Below are 15547 nucleotides of genomic sequence, written 5' to 3' on the forward strand. Positions count from 1 at the left end.
AAGGTCCTAGTGGTGGTGGTTTGTCATTGCCTTCCTCCGACCGCAATGGGTATGACTCATGATGATGAAGACAATACAACAACACCCTCTCATCTCGAGGCAGGAAAAATCCCTCTGGAATCGAACCTGGAATCCCATGCGCGGGCAGCGAGAACGCTACCGCAACACCACGAGCTGCGGCACCATTTCATATCCATTTGAATCTTAATGTATTCAAACCTTGTCTTCTACTATAATTCTTACTCTTGCACTTACCTCTATTACCAACCTGACGATTCCTTAATGCCTCATGACTTCTCCTGACAGACGATCCCTACTTTTAGGGAAGTTTTGGCATAAATTTCTTTTTTCTCCAGTCCGATCAAAACCTCCAAGTTACTGGGCTGGCGCACGATTTCATAGCGTTTTTCTTTCAATTTAAACACGAGGTAAGAGACTTTATTCATTAATAGTGCAGGGTGATTAAAAATGACTCATTGGGTTTTGGATGAATGTATTTCACAAAGTGATACATAAAAATTACTGATGGATCGTATGAATAAAGCTCATTTTCAAGTCTTATACATCATTACAAATGGTGTATGCGCTCTCCTCGTGTTACACGGCACGCATCTATGCTCAAGCTAAGCCAAGCCCATACACATTCGAGCATGTCCCTGTCAGTGTACGATGCGCAAATGTTTAGAAAACTTATCGCATTTGCACATGACAGCCGGCCGGAGTGGCCGAGCGGTTCTAGGCTCTACAGTCTGGAAGCGCGCGACCGCTACGGTCGCAGGTTCGAGTACTGCCTCGGGCATGGATGGGTGTGATGTCCTTAGGTTATTTAGGTTTGAGTAGCTCTAATTTCTAGGAGACTGATGACCTCAGAAGTTAAGTTCCACAGTGATCAGAGCCATTAGAACCATTTGCACATGACATTTACTCTGGACGCAGACAGATGGCGTACACAGATTCCGTACCAGGAGTTTTCAAAACATCGGGAAGGCTGATTTTATTCGGCTGCATGCCTTACCTTTTTTTAACGTAATTGACGTTCGTCTTACAATCTCGACCATAGATGTTGTCTCATAGTGCTCAGAGCCATTTTAACCTTACAATCTCTGTTCAAGGTACTATCTATTCCGTTCGTCACCACGTCGTGGTCTTGTCGTTAGTATTGTTGACTCTTGATCATGGAGTCCCGAATTCGATTCGCGAGACAGGTCGTGTATTTTCTCCGCGCAGGATGGGATGTGTGTGTTGTCTTCGCCGACATCGACGCGCAAGTCGCAGAAATGGCGTCAAATAAAAAGACTTGTTCCATGTTTCCGACTGCCCCGGAAGGGGCTCCCGTCAAGAATGACATACGCACGTTGCTATTCCGTTCAACTGATCTGATCTTCCAAATCCTTTGCCGTCTCTGACAGAATTCCCCTCTCCCCCCCCCCCCAAAAAAAAAGAGCAGACCCACTGTACTAAGCACTGACGTAAACAAATCATTATGATAATATCAAACATATTATGTAGTGTAATTGTTAGCGCTATTAATATTCTAAGCACATGTGGCACGTTAAATGTAGAACCAATGGCAAATTATGTTTCTGGGGATGGGGAGCGACAGTGTAAAACTGTGCCCTTCCCCTCCGAAAAGAACCGAATCCTCGAAGCGTGACTGTATGTTTCCAATCATACACCTAGTGAAATGGTGAGCGAACACTCCGATTTTATATTTGAGAGTTTATGGCTGTTACAGTGCTCAAAACAACTGTGGCTCTAAGAACCAGAAGGGCCTAAAGCAAATCGTCACAGATTTTGAGATTATAACATGTACGCATGGTCCTGACATCTGTCGGTCTTATGGTGAACAAACTTTATATCTGCAGCCCCGCACTGTACATACGGACAGTCACGAAAAAATGTCTCAAAAATTTTTCAGATATTCATTTCCATATGTCTCCAAAGTACAAAGTATAATTTTGTTGCTCTGTGCTGCTCAATTATATAGAGTAGACAACATAATTTAGCATGTAAATCACATACGTAGCCGTAATACTTCACAATCTGAGCGTTATCGGCAATTTCACCCGAAGTCAAACCACAGAATGTGCCTAATGAAAATGACAGTGAGAAGCATGATCTACAAACTTTACAACTGTCAAAAGACGATGTTGTCAGTAACCAATATATAGAAACATCGTAAATTAACGTTCATAATAAAATCATAAATATTAATTGATATTTCATGAAAGAAAGTATGCGCGCTATTGGTTGACTTGGTTGTTCTACAAATTTGATTTTCACGAACATCTATTTCTGTAAAAACTTCGTTTCTGAGCGTTGGGCGTTTGATTCTCGGTGCCTAAATTGCCTGGCAATTTACTTCTAAAACTTTCGGACAGAAGTTTTCCAAAAGGTGTATTTCTCTGAATTCCAACTTCTTGGAAGTTACGCTGAAGTGACCTACTACGCACTGATGTAAATAGGCTTTTATGATTATTACAGTTAATATACCCCAACATCTTACATATTTTATTGCAGCTGGTATTATCACACTCATAGGCACATGTGGCACATTAAAACGAGGTCGAGCATGCTCAGTATGGGGTTGGGTAATGGAAGACGGTGAGCCCTCTCCTCCCCAAACACGCGAATCCTGGAGGTGTTTGTGGAAAATTTCTTTAGTAGTATGTGACAGATAGCTGGTCATGACATAATTTCTTGTGCAAATCTGTCTGTTGGCGGTCATTTAAGTTGTGTCGGCGAAAACAACCACCACTGTAGGGCAACTATGCCATCTGTTAATTTTGCTTTCCCGGGTTCGATTCCCGGCGGTGTCAGGGATTTTCTCTGCCTCGTGATGGCTGGGTGTTGTGTGATGTCCTTAGGTTAGTTAGGTTTAAGTAGTTCTAAGTTCTAGGGGACTGATGACCATAGATGTTAAGTCCCATAGTGCTCAGAGCCATTTGAACCATTTTTTAAATTTTGCTGTGGGCATTACGTAGTCTGGTAGCTAGCGTTAAATGGACATCCTTCTAACACGCACGCTTTTATTGCATCACGACTTTGCATAACCAGACTTCACTGGAAAAAGTGCCATGGCCTTGACGGAGCGTCTAGCACTTGGCTATTTACACGGCTAAGCTGCTTTGCCAGCCACATATATATATATATAAAATAAGGTCTCAGGGCGAGCGTTGTTGGTGTTATGTATATATACTGACCTCAAATTCTTAAACAAGAATAGAGACGGAGGTTCGACAGTTTCTCAGACGATTTTTTTCAGCGCGTTTGAAATGTTTTTGATGACTTTGTCGGAGTGCTCAAGTACTCAACAGTAGACAACAAGGTTCTAAAATACATTGCGAGCAACTAACTTGATAATCTGGCAGGTGTGTAGCTTCTGATCCACGAATGAAGACAAATATCAGCAGTTACAGCTTTTCCCAATTTTTGTTCAATTGCTTGATCCATCTGAGCCTGCCGTTGTGACCGAGCGGTTCTAGGCGCTTCAGTCGGAACCGCGTGACCGCTACGGTCTCATGTTCAAATCCTGCCTCGGGCATAGATGTGTGTGATGTCCTTAGGTTAGTTAGGTTTAAGTAGTTCTAAGTTCTAGGGGACTGATGACCACAGATCTTAAGTCCCATAGTGCTCAGAGCCATTTGAACCATTTTTGGTCCATCTGAATAGGTAAGGAAGTTGCATGTTTTCGGGTGCCAGCCAGGGGCATTTAACTTGCCGCAAATGTGTAAATAGAGGTCTTCGATTCGATTCTGTATTTGATGGTAGCAGAAAAAACTTGGAGAGAAACCCATTCCTAGCACAAGCATCGATGAAGCCACCAAGCTTGTCATTCCCCTCCAAAAGACGGATTATCGCATAGTGTACAAGGGCTCATATAGCTCAGCGTTTCGGAATTTAATGGTCAATATTGAGCCCAGCAAATGATACGAAGTAGCGCGTCATCAGCTATCCTCGCCTAGCCGTCACGTTCTGAATGTGCGGTAAAAATTTCTTCAACCGACAGACCTTTGGATGAAGCGTCAGCGAGGTTTGGTAATCTGAAGCACCGTGGCGAGTTAACATAGACTCTCTCCACAAGACAATGCATAGTCAGTAAGCCCTTAGCGGCGCAATAGGAAAAAATTTAGTCGGGGAATAAGGGAACGTAATAGTAAAAGCTGTTACTTGAAGCTACCGTATACATTTTTATAGTACATGAAACGTATTCGCAGTTGCGAATATGGACAGCCATCGGTTGTATAATGGAATAATGAAAATTAGTACCGGAATGGGACTTGTACCCAGGTTTTCCACTTTAATTGAGCGGTCGTCTTAACCGCTATGACCATCCGTGTAAGACGCACTAGCAGACCCAAAGTTTCATATGTCGTCGTTCCTGCGTCTCGTACACACACCATGCAATTCCGCTCGCGTGAATCGGGAAATCCGGTATTAGAGTCCCGGTCCGACACAAATCTTCATCGTCATCACATGTCTGCAGGTTAAATGTTTCTGAAAGATTTTGTGCAGGTTGCGCTAGACAGCTTCGACAAAGATTAAAAATTACATTGTATGACACGCAGTCGTATTTTTATTAAGGACTATCGATTTTGGTCATGAATCTAGCAATCTTCGGGCCCCAGAAAGGTATCAAGCTATGCACAACCCAATTGCAATACACAGTGAATCTCATACACACTGAGGTGACAAGTCAAGGGACAGCGATATGCACAGTACAGATGTCGGCAGTATAGTGTAAACAACGTATAATGCCGCCGCGACCGAACCCAGTTCCCCCTGAAGGGTATTTAAATCGGCCGCCGCCGCGACCGAACCCAGTTCCCCCTGAGCAGCCATAGCGTACGGATCTCCGTGCCGGCACGTTCACAGGAGCTCAGTCCGTCAGTTCACCTGATGATGGCGACATGTTTGATCGCCGAAATATTGTGCCCGTTGGACACTATAGACCGGCAGTACACCCGTGGATATTTTGATTAACGTATAAAAAGGCAGTGCATTGGCGGAGTTCTCATTTGAACTCAAGTGATTCATGTGAAAAAGTTACTTACGCGATTATGGCCGCACGACGGGGATTAACAGACTCTGAACGCGGAATGGTAGTTGGATCTAGAAGCATGGGACATTCCATTCCGGAAATAGTTAGGGAATTCAGTACTCCAAGGCACACAGTGTCGATAGTGAGCGGAGAATACCAAATTTCGGGCATTTGCTCTCACCTGGGACAACGCAGTGGCCGACGGTCTTCAGGTAACGACAGAGAGCAGAGGCCTTGGTAGAGTTCTTGGTGATAAGAGACAAGCAACACTGCGGGAAACAACAGTAGAAATCAGTATGGGACTCACAGCGAATTTATCCGTTAGGACAATGCGACGAAATTTGGTGTTAATGAGCACGCAGCACCTTTCCTGGGCTCGTGACGATCGCTTGGACCCCAAACGGCTGGAAAAGCGTAGCCTGGTCATATAAGTTAAGATTTCAGTTGGTAAGAGCTGATGGTAGGGTTAGGGTGCGGCGCAGACCCCACGAAGCCGTGGATCCACGTTGTCAACAAGGCACTGTGCGAGCTGGTGGTGGCTCCATACTGGTGTGGGCTGTGTTTACAAGAAATGGACTGGGTCCTCTGATTCAGCTAAACCGATCATTGAATAAAACTGATGATGCTCGGCTACCTGGAGACAATTTGCAGCCATTCATGGACTTAATGTTCCCAAACGACGACGTCATGTCACCAGCCCACAGTTGTTCGTGATTGGTTTGATGAACATTCTGGACAGTTCGAGCGAATTTTACTACTCAGACCGCCTGACTAGAATCCCATCGAACATTTAAGGGACATAATCGAGAGGTCAGTTCCTGCACAAAATCCTGCGCGAGCAACACTTTCGCAACTATGGGCGCCTTTAGAGGCAGCATGGCTCGATATTTCTGCAGGGGACTCCCAACGACTTGAGCCCGTGCCACGCCGAATTGCTGCAATGCGTGTGGCAGGAGGAGGTCCGACATGATATTTTCAGGTATCTCATGACTTTTGTCACCTCAGCGTTCATTCGTGAGAGTGGGTCTTATATTTCTATGTAGGTTTTAGCGCATGTCCTTGGTCCCTCTGTGTCCTCCGCCCTAGTGCTTTTAGGGTAGAAGTTTTAATGTGTTGCAGAGTGGTTGGCTTTTCCTTTTTGCTCTCGTGGTCGACCAGCCACTGAATCTGATTTCTTGTTTTACTCTCTTCTGTTTCTAGCGCCTCTGTTGTTTTCTTATCCTCTTTTGTTCCTTTTAGGGTTCGTTCCTTCCCTTCGTTCTTGTGGTTTTTCCTTTCTTTCCGTTTTGTGTTATATGTCTCGTTTGTTTTATTTTCACACTTGTGGCATTGTTTTATTAGGAACAAGGAATCGATGACGTCGTAGTTTGGTCCCTTCTCCCCTCTTTTAAACCAACCAACCAATGAATGAAACTTCCTGGCAGATTAAAACTGTGTGCCGGACCGAGACTCGAACTCGGGACTTTTGCCTTGCGCGGGCAAGTGCTCTACCAACTGAGCTACCCAAGCACGACTCACGCTCCGTCCTCACAGCTTTACTTCTGCCAGTACCTCGTCTCCTACCTTCCAAACTTTACAGAAGCTCTCCTGCGAACCTTGCAGAACTAGCACTCCTGAAAGAAAGGATATTGCGGAGATATGGCTTAGCCACAGTTTGGAAGGTAGGAGAAGAGGTACTGGCAAAAGTAAAGCTGTGAGGACGGAGCATCAGTCGTGCTTGGGTAGCTCAGTTGGTAGAGCACTTGCCCGCGAAAGGCAAAGGTCCCGAGTTCGAGTCTCGGTCCAGCACACTGTTTTAATCTGCCAGGAAGTTTCATATCAGCGCACACTCCGCTGTAGAGTGAAAATTTCATTCTACAACCAATGAATGTTCATTAATACAGCTGCCAATGTGCAACAGTCGTGCCTTGTAAACGTCACACACTAGTGCACATCGAAGTTTGTTGAGATTACAGGATCAGCTTCTGTTTTCCATTTTCAAGATATGAAGCGAACCAGTGTTGGATTTTCCCTAATCCCATAATTTTTCAAGAGATGAAAAAAAGTACTGGAGTCTCAGTACATTAAAAGAAAATACCTACAGTTCTCAACTTATATATGGAGGTACAGAAATAACCGCAAAATCTTCGTGGGTGTCATCTAGGCATTAAAACAAGAGTAAAATATTAAAGTAGGTTTCGTCTGAAATTGTTTTATTTCTGAGATACGCAGTAGAGTGGGGATTACAAGTGCGCCATAGACAACGCAGAATTAATTCTTGGTGATCCAGAAGCAACTGTACACATTTCTTGCATGTAATGTATTCATCAAGATAAGCATAAAACGATAGTGTTTTTTTCTTAAATTGCTTTATTTCATAGTTGCGCAGTGCAGTAGGTATCACAAGTGCAACACAACATTAATTTTTCTCGTGAATCAACGATACAGGGGGACCCGAAATTTAAGACAACAACAGACAGTACATTTACCCCAGAACATGGTCAAAATTATGTCCGTGTAGAACGAAGCCATGGCATGCTCGACGTTGTAATACCCTAAGAATGTTGCAGGCTCCGTTCATTTTATTCTTCACAACTGCACAACCATTACGCTGCAGTAGTTGTATTACATTCTCAGTTGCAACACCATACACGAGCTCCATGAGACAACCCCAAAGGTGTAAGTCCAGGGCGGGTTAAGAGCTGGAGGTCTGGCAGGCAAAGCAACTGGTCGTGCGCGGCTTGTCCACTTACGGGGATAAGCAACTCTGAGATACTCTCTTGCCTCCGACTGAAATGTACAAGCCCATGGTTGGACAAAGTAACATCGGTCGATATGAAGGCGAGCACGACACGGCGAAATCCTGTACTGGCCCGTTACGTCACGCATATCACAAATGACATTATGTATCGTATTTCGGAAATAAAGCAGTTTCAGACAAAATTTTAACATTTTACTCTCATTTTGGTCCATACTTTACACACACGAAGTGTGTAGAGCTACTTTTGAATCATCTTGTATAAATAAACATCAACGACCTGCAACGAATACGGTCTTCTCCCCGTGCAACAACGGTATTGCCGGGAACCGCCGGGCGAAAGAGCGCGGAACTGCGCCCAAGAGAGCCCCCACGCGTTTGTTTTTCTTTCCGCGAATACCCGTTTGCACGACGCTGTCACTTCTGCCGCACCGACTCGCGCCAGCGAACCGCTGAGTGACGTCAAGCGTCGCGGCACACATGTGCAGAGGTCCCGAGTTATTTACATTCTCGAAAAACCGCGCAGTCCAGCCAAACACGAGAGCTCGCGGCTTGCAGGCGCTCAGCGAACAGCTCCAACTCCCCAGTAGCTTCGACCCCTGGCTGCGAGTTACGGTGTCAGCACTCTGTGTATTATCCCGCTAACTTCATTGATAAGCCCAACTGCCTGCACAAGAGGGAAAACGTCCTCTGCACTAAAGTCAGTGAACACAACTTTGCAGGAAATTTCGTTAGTGTTTCGAACTGGTACGCGAACCTCATTCCGTAACCTGAGTCATCTCTCTCTCTCTCTCTCTCTCTCTCTCTCTCTCTCTCTCTCTCCCTCCCTCCCTCCCTCCCTCCCTCCCTCCCTCCCTCCCTCCCTCCCCACACATTGAACGCTCGATAAAGACAAAGCTACTCGCTACTGCTGGTGCTACACAATTTTAATCTGCCTCTTTCTCCCTCTTCGTAGATCGCAGCTTGTGGTCTAGTGACGTCGGCACCGTAACTCAGCGTGTTCGGCCAGAGGGTTAGCTGCCATCTTAAAAAAAAGAAAAGAAAACAGAGTGAATGAAAGAATGTCATAGGACGTCCGCTCCGAATGCATGCAACGAAAGAAACGAACAAAATGGGATTCATAAAAAAAGTGGCTAGTGTTGCTACCTGTAGATCACGGAGTTCCGGGTTCGATACTCGTCCGGGTTGGGGATTCTCTCTGCCCGGGGACCGGATTTTGTGGTGTCCTCTCAGTCTATGACTACAGCATCCAAGACCGCTCGGCTAATCTCGCGCAGCCACCATTCTACAACGGTGGTTTAAGAGAGACAAGCTGCTCCATACACATTCTTCATTCTTCGATGGATTCCTACCAGTGTTTTTCCTTAGGCAGCCATGAAAAGAATAACAGCACGTTGGTCCCATTTGGATATATATATGAGCGAGGTTTCTACGGCTGCGCCGGCCGTGGTGGTCTAGCGGTTAAGGCGCTCAGTCCGGAACCGCGTGACTGCTACGGTCGCAGGTTCGAATCCTGCCTCGGGCATGGATGTGTGTGATGTCCTTAGGTTAGTTAGGTTTAAGTAGTTCTAAGTTCTAGGGGACTGATGACCACAGCAGTTAAGTCCCATAGTGCTCAGAGCCACGTTCTACGGCTGCCGCCGCCTCTCGCATCCCAATCTCCATCGTTCACGGTCATTCCAGTCTCCTTTATTAAGACATCTCGCCGCCATTGCTTCGTTGGCGTTGTCTTTCCAGCATCTCGCAGTCTACCGCTCTTTCTTCTTTGATGTGGAGTCCATTGGCATACACGTTTTGACCATCCACGCGCACGCCGGAAAGACACGACGACCAATTGCCTACGTGTCGCTGTTTACAAATCCGCTTAGGAGCTGTGTTATGTTACATATGAGCTGCAACAGCGTCCTCAAGCGGAAACGTTTTGATCTCCCCTTATACTAAAATTATGAATCTTGGGCGAGTCTAATGGCCTTATCCACTCTGTGCTATTTCCTTCATGGATTAATCTCTCCCCATGTACTTTGTTTCCAGTTTGGAGCTGCGGCATCTAGTTTGGTATTCATTTGGAAGAAGTTACTGTCCTGTTGTCGCAAGGAGCACTGTTTCCAGTTGCTACTTTCTTTCAGACGCGTTTTAAGTTATCTCTGTACACTAAAGCTACGCGTGAGGTGGTGTAAAGTGCGGTGTCACTGACCAATCGGAAACGAGTGATTTGGAGTAATGAATCACGCAGCACCCTATGGTAATCCGATGGATGAACTTGAGTTTGGCGAATGCCTGTAGAATATCACTTATCATGTTTAGTTCCAACCACGAAGTACAGAGGTTGTGGTGTTATGGTGTGGATCTTTTTCGTGACTGAGACCTAGTCCGATTATTGCACTTAAGGAAATGATAAATACGGAAGGGTATCGACACATTTTAATCCATTATGTACTGCATGAAGTAGATCAACAGTTCGGAGACAATTCTTTCTATAAGTATAGCAAAGCACCCTGTCATAAACCAGGGTCTGTCAGACTGTGGTTTGTGGTCGTTAACATTTTTGGAAAAGAGTGGCCCGCTCAGAGTCCCAACCTGAACCCAATAAAACATCTTTGGAATAAGTTACAACGTAGATTTGCTCCAAACCCCACCGTCCACCTTCTTTCATTTTGGCTCTTGAGAAAGACTGGGCTGCCGTAAGACATTGACACCTCTTTCTGAATGTCTCCGGCAGAGTTGAAGCCGTGATAAAGACAAAGGCTAGACACATCTCATAGCAATGTCCACTAAAGGTGTCCCGATGCTTTTGATCAGGTTGTCTACGTTAGATCACCGTTTCTAGAGCAGCAAGTGCGTAAGGAATTCAACATAAAGTAGTATTCTCATGAGTTCACAATTTCAAAAATGTGTTCACGTTGTCCTGTTGGACTACCTGGTTGGACAAAATGACACACATTTAGTCTTAGTTATTGACAAAAGATGCCAATGGCTCAAATGGCTCTGAGCACTATGGGACTCAACATCTGAGGTCATCAGTCCCCGAGAACTTAGAACTACTTACATCTGACCAACCTAAGGACATCACACACATCCGTGTCCGAGGCAGGATTCGAACCTGCAGTTCCAGACTGAAGCGCCTAGAACCGCTCGGACATACCGGCCGGCCAAAGATGCTACAAGTAATTGTTGTTATCATGGTCTTAAATCCGAAGACTACTTTGATGCAGCTCTCCATGCCACTCTATCCTGTGCGAGCCTCTTTATCTTCGAATAACTACTGCAACCTACATCCTTCAGAATCTGCTTACTGTATTCATCTCTTGGTTTCCCTCTACGATTTTTACACCCCCCCCCCCTCCCCCCTCCGTCCCCCACGCCTCGCTCCAGTACTAAAACTGCCATCCCTCGCTGTCTCAGAATGTGTCCTATCAACTGAGCCCTTCTTTTGGTCCAGTTGTGCCACAGATTTCTAGTCTCCCCAGTTATATTCAGTACCTCCTCATGAGTTACGTGATCGTCCCACTTAATCTTCAACTTTCGAAAGCTTCTATTCCCCTTTTTGTCTAAAATGTTTACCGTACATGTTTCACTTCCATTCATGACAACACACCTTACAAATACTGTCAGAAAAGACTTCCTAACCATTAAATGTATATTCATTTTCCTTTCTATAATATTTTCTTCAAATTCATCCCCATTGTATAGACCCTCTAGATACTCCTTCCACCTTTCTACTTTCCCTCTTTGCTGTGACTTAAAGGTTCGAAATGTGAATCTGACAAAGGAACTTTCTTTGTGAGAGATAGTACACATTTTATCTGCGAGCTGGTATTTTAGCCCGAGTAAGGTGTGACACACACAGAGCCAGATAGGAAATAGTGATATATATATATATATATATATATATATATATATATATATATATATATAGTTTTTTTAATTCTCTGCAATATGTTCATAGTTTTATGTTGTAGTATACATTGGTGACTGTTGGAGAGTACAACACTGGGAATGACCGACTCCTAGACCAGCAGATTTATGAAAGATCTGCCACAGTTGCCCAAAAAAGCTAAACTTCTATCAATTGAAGACCTTGGGCACATTCAGTTCATATTTCACCAATAACTTTTGCGATTTTATTTTACCTCGTAACTGGACTCAAGTATTGTCTCAGTTCCCACCCGCAGTTTTTGAGAGAACCACCCCTAAGATCATGAGGCGCAGTTAACTCAACATTGACAGAATCGGTAGATAAGTGAAAACTGAGCACTTTCATTATCATGCAAGGGGTCTGCAAACTCATATGTTCCAAGATATGTAGGAAAAAAGTCTTAAGAAAGCTGCTTATATTCCATACAGGTCAGCGCCGCTGGCCTAGTCACCAACACAAATGGCTGGGGGAAGAGGTCATGTGTTAGATTTATACATCCATAAAAACGAAGTTAAGGCGGAATGCACATGGGAACAAGTACAGTGTCACAATAACATTGACTGGTGAACGTACTATTTTCAGTCTCAGAGATCAGTACACCCCTGCAACATTATGCCTCCCCACACCAAAACACACAGACCACCAAAATGATCACGTCAGACAAAGCTGGACACACACTCATGGCGAGAGGTGGGACCTCCAAATATTTGAACAGGGTACACTTATCAGTCAGTGTTGTTGTGACACTGTAATTCTTCCCCGCATGTGTCTCTTCTGGCGTGCATTCGGCTTTTGTGGATGACAATGCACAAGTGCATTGAATGGCGCTAGTGGAGGAGCTCTTGCGAACAGAGGATATTCTTCAAATAGACTGATCAGCCCATTCATATGATTTAAATCCCACTGAATAAGAGTGGGATGCATTGGAGAGACGCATTGCAGCACCTCCACATGTATCAACATGCACCTTCGCATGTGTCTAACAGATGTCAACCCCACTGGTGGACCAATTGAATGTTCTATTATAAGAACTCCTTAGCACCCTTTTAGCTATCATTGGAGGACATTGCAGAGAATGCTGTGCCATCTGTGTTCTCAAACCCTGTTAAGAAACTTGTCCCACTGTTTATAATGTCCAGGGGACCATATGAATCATGATGACGTCAGAGAAATTGTTTGAATAAAAGTGTCATTTCTGTTCATCTCATTGCGTATTTCTTTTTTCTTGAAGTTACTTTCTGTGCTCTACTGCAGCAGTTCTTTCTAGGTGCAATCAAAATTTCATAACGCTATGTTACTTGGCAATGACATATTGTATGTCAGTCACTTTCTTCCTTTTTACTTAGGCACACACGTGTACAATATAAAAAGTCTTGAGCTACATTAAGTTTCTCCAAGTAATAAGTTATCAAAATTATTGCGCTATTTCTGTCAAATCCATGATGACTGAACTCTTGTGTCACAGACAGTTTCCTTCCTCAGTTTCCTCTTTCTATTCAAGAGAGGACACACACACACAGAGAGAGAGAGAGAGAGAGAGAGAGAGAGAGAGAGAGAGAGAGAGAGAGAGAGCTAGCACTGCAATGTGTCACCAAAATTGTGTATTTAAAAATTCACTATTAAAAAGTCAGTAAAAATCTGGATTGTGTAGCTTACACCCACCTTCAGCAATGAATGAAAGATTCTGCTAAACTATTAGCTGGTAACACAATTTTAAATGATATTAAAAGCCCTGAACATGTACAAGGTTATATTATGCACAGTTGACACATGCTCTGCACCACACCCTATCAGTTGAAGGTATTAAAGGCAGACAAGATGTACAAGCTATCATGTGTCAGAATATGATAAGTACCTGGTTCAAGTTATTGAACCATTGAACATGTAATAGGGAACTTCAGCATTTGACAATGCTAAATATACTTAGGGATCATAACTAATAATTTAAGAGACAAGTCTAGGTAGCAGTCTAATTTTGCCAATTAGAGTATATTAATGGTGACAGGTAAAGTTTATTACAGTATCTTTCCATGTAGTAGTTTGCAGCAAAAGCCTACAAAACTGGATTCTACTGCACCACTGAGTAAGAAAACAATTAGACTGTACAGTAGACACAGCTACTTTCCTGAATAGCTCTGTCATGGTAACATTCTGTTTGACATGCTACAGTCCCACAAAGTAAAATAGCCAATTACATGTAGTGTTTATAATTTTCTTTCAATTTAAATTTGAATTAAAAGCAGCTATTTTAGATGTTTTCCTCACTTTAATGACAGAACTATTTCACCAATAAAAAATTACCTCCCTGAGCACAGCTTCAGATTCAAATAATTAATTACTTCTTCTTTTCAGGTGTTACAAACTGTGTACTTCACGATATGTGTCATCAATGATCTCATTGGAACAAATGACTCTCATCCTAAGAAGACACCATTCATTCGGAGTCTGAGAGATTTTATTCAGGCGTCTTTGGCTTTCCCTCTCTCAACTGTAAGTAAATCACTGCATAATCTCTAGTATATTACTGATAACATTTGTTGCATTTAAGACATTGTGGAGGCTATGGAGTTGAGTTCTTTTATTAAGGAAAATTTAGCATGAATAATTTCAGCTTGCCATTAGACTGACAGTGACATACAGAAAAGGATTTCAAGCTTTTTAAACCAATGGTATTTTTGTTCAAAGAAAATGAGAAGATACAGAGGAAAACATACTTCTTTAGAAAGTAAACTGGAATGTCAACAAACATTCTTGATAAAGTGATATCAGACAGAATGAAACAGATGTTAATAATGGAATGGAACTATGGGATCTGGCATGATGGTGAAGAAGGAAATTTAGAGCTTCATAATTTTTTTTGTGATCATGGTAAGAAGTAATCTACCTACAGTGCTTATGACAAGGATGCAGTCTTTTGTCCCTACTCCTTAGAATCAATTATGGAAATAAAAGGAAGGTACAAGATGGTGTTAAAATAAAAGGTGAAAAGATATCAATGAAAAGATTTGCTGATGAAGTTTTATCCTCAATGAAAGTAAGGTACATGATCTGCTGAATGGAATGAACATTCTAATGGGTATAGAATACATATTGAGAGTAAATCAAAGAAAGATAAAAGCTGTGAGAAATAGCAGAAATGAGAACTGTGAGGAATTTAACATTACAGTTGGTGATTATGAAGCATACGAACTTAAGGAATTTTGCTACCTGTGCAGCAAAATAGCACATGACAGGTAGAGCAAGAAGGACGTAAGAAGCAGACTAGCATTGGCAAAAAAAGCATGTCTGGCCAAAAGAAGTCTATTAGTCAGGCCCAGATCTGGGGACAGGGGAGGTGGGGTGGGAGGGGGAGGGCAAACCAGGGTATCTGCTCCAGGCAGCTATTTCAGAGGTGCCAAATTCATATTCTTGAAGGAAAAAACCTTTTTTCACAAAGCGTCTAGCATCCAGTGCATGTTGGTTTATCAATTATTCATATGATTTTGAAAAGCACTCCTGTTGGTTTTTGAGCATTTTTAATACGTTCTAAGAGATTTCTGAACAAATAATAGGTTGATTTTTGAATGTGCTCATAGCCTATGTGATGTCTCTGCTAGGGGAATCCCTGTCGCATGTAGAAATAAAAAAACTTTCACACAGGCAAAAGAGATGAGCTGAATAAACCCGAATGGGTGAATGCCAATTGCTATTTGTTAATGTCTTTGATTAGGTTTGCAAATGATTAGCATTTTTATAATTATTAACAAATCCGTAGATTCAGACTACCAGAGTGGAAATAAATGACTAACAGGAACAATAGGTAAGAAAGATTACATGATATTGTCCCTGTGTAACCAAGAAAATTAAATTGCCA

The 15547-nt window shown here is 43.1% G+C and overlaps 1 protein-coding gene across 3 annotated transcripts in view; it reads left to right on the plus strand.

Moving 5' to 3' along the window:
- LOC126336399 (androgen-induced gene 1 protein-like) overlaps positions 1 to 15547 on the plus strand; it is a 201499-nt gene that overhangs the window by 179634 nt on the left and 6318 nt on the right. For all 3 annotated transcript variants that reach the window (XM_050000082.1, XM_050000084.1, XM_050000081.1), the window contains exon 2: positions 14047 to 14184. In XM_050000082.1, the coding sequence (XP_049856039.1) occupies positions 14047 to 14184 (138 nt within the window). The remainder of the gene's footprint in view (positions 1 to 14046; positions 14185 to 15547) is intronic.

Source organism: Schistocerca gregaria, chromosome 2 (assembly GCF_023897955.1).
Source record: "Schistocerca gregaria isolate iqSchGreg1 chromosome 2, iqSchGreg1.2, whole genome shotgun sequence".
Classification (NCBI taxonomy): domain Eukaryota; kingdom Metazoa; phylum Arthropoda; class Insecta; order Orthoptera; family Acrididae; genus Schistocerca; species Schistocerca gregaria.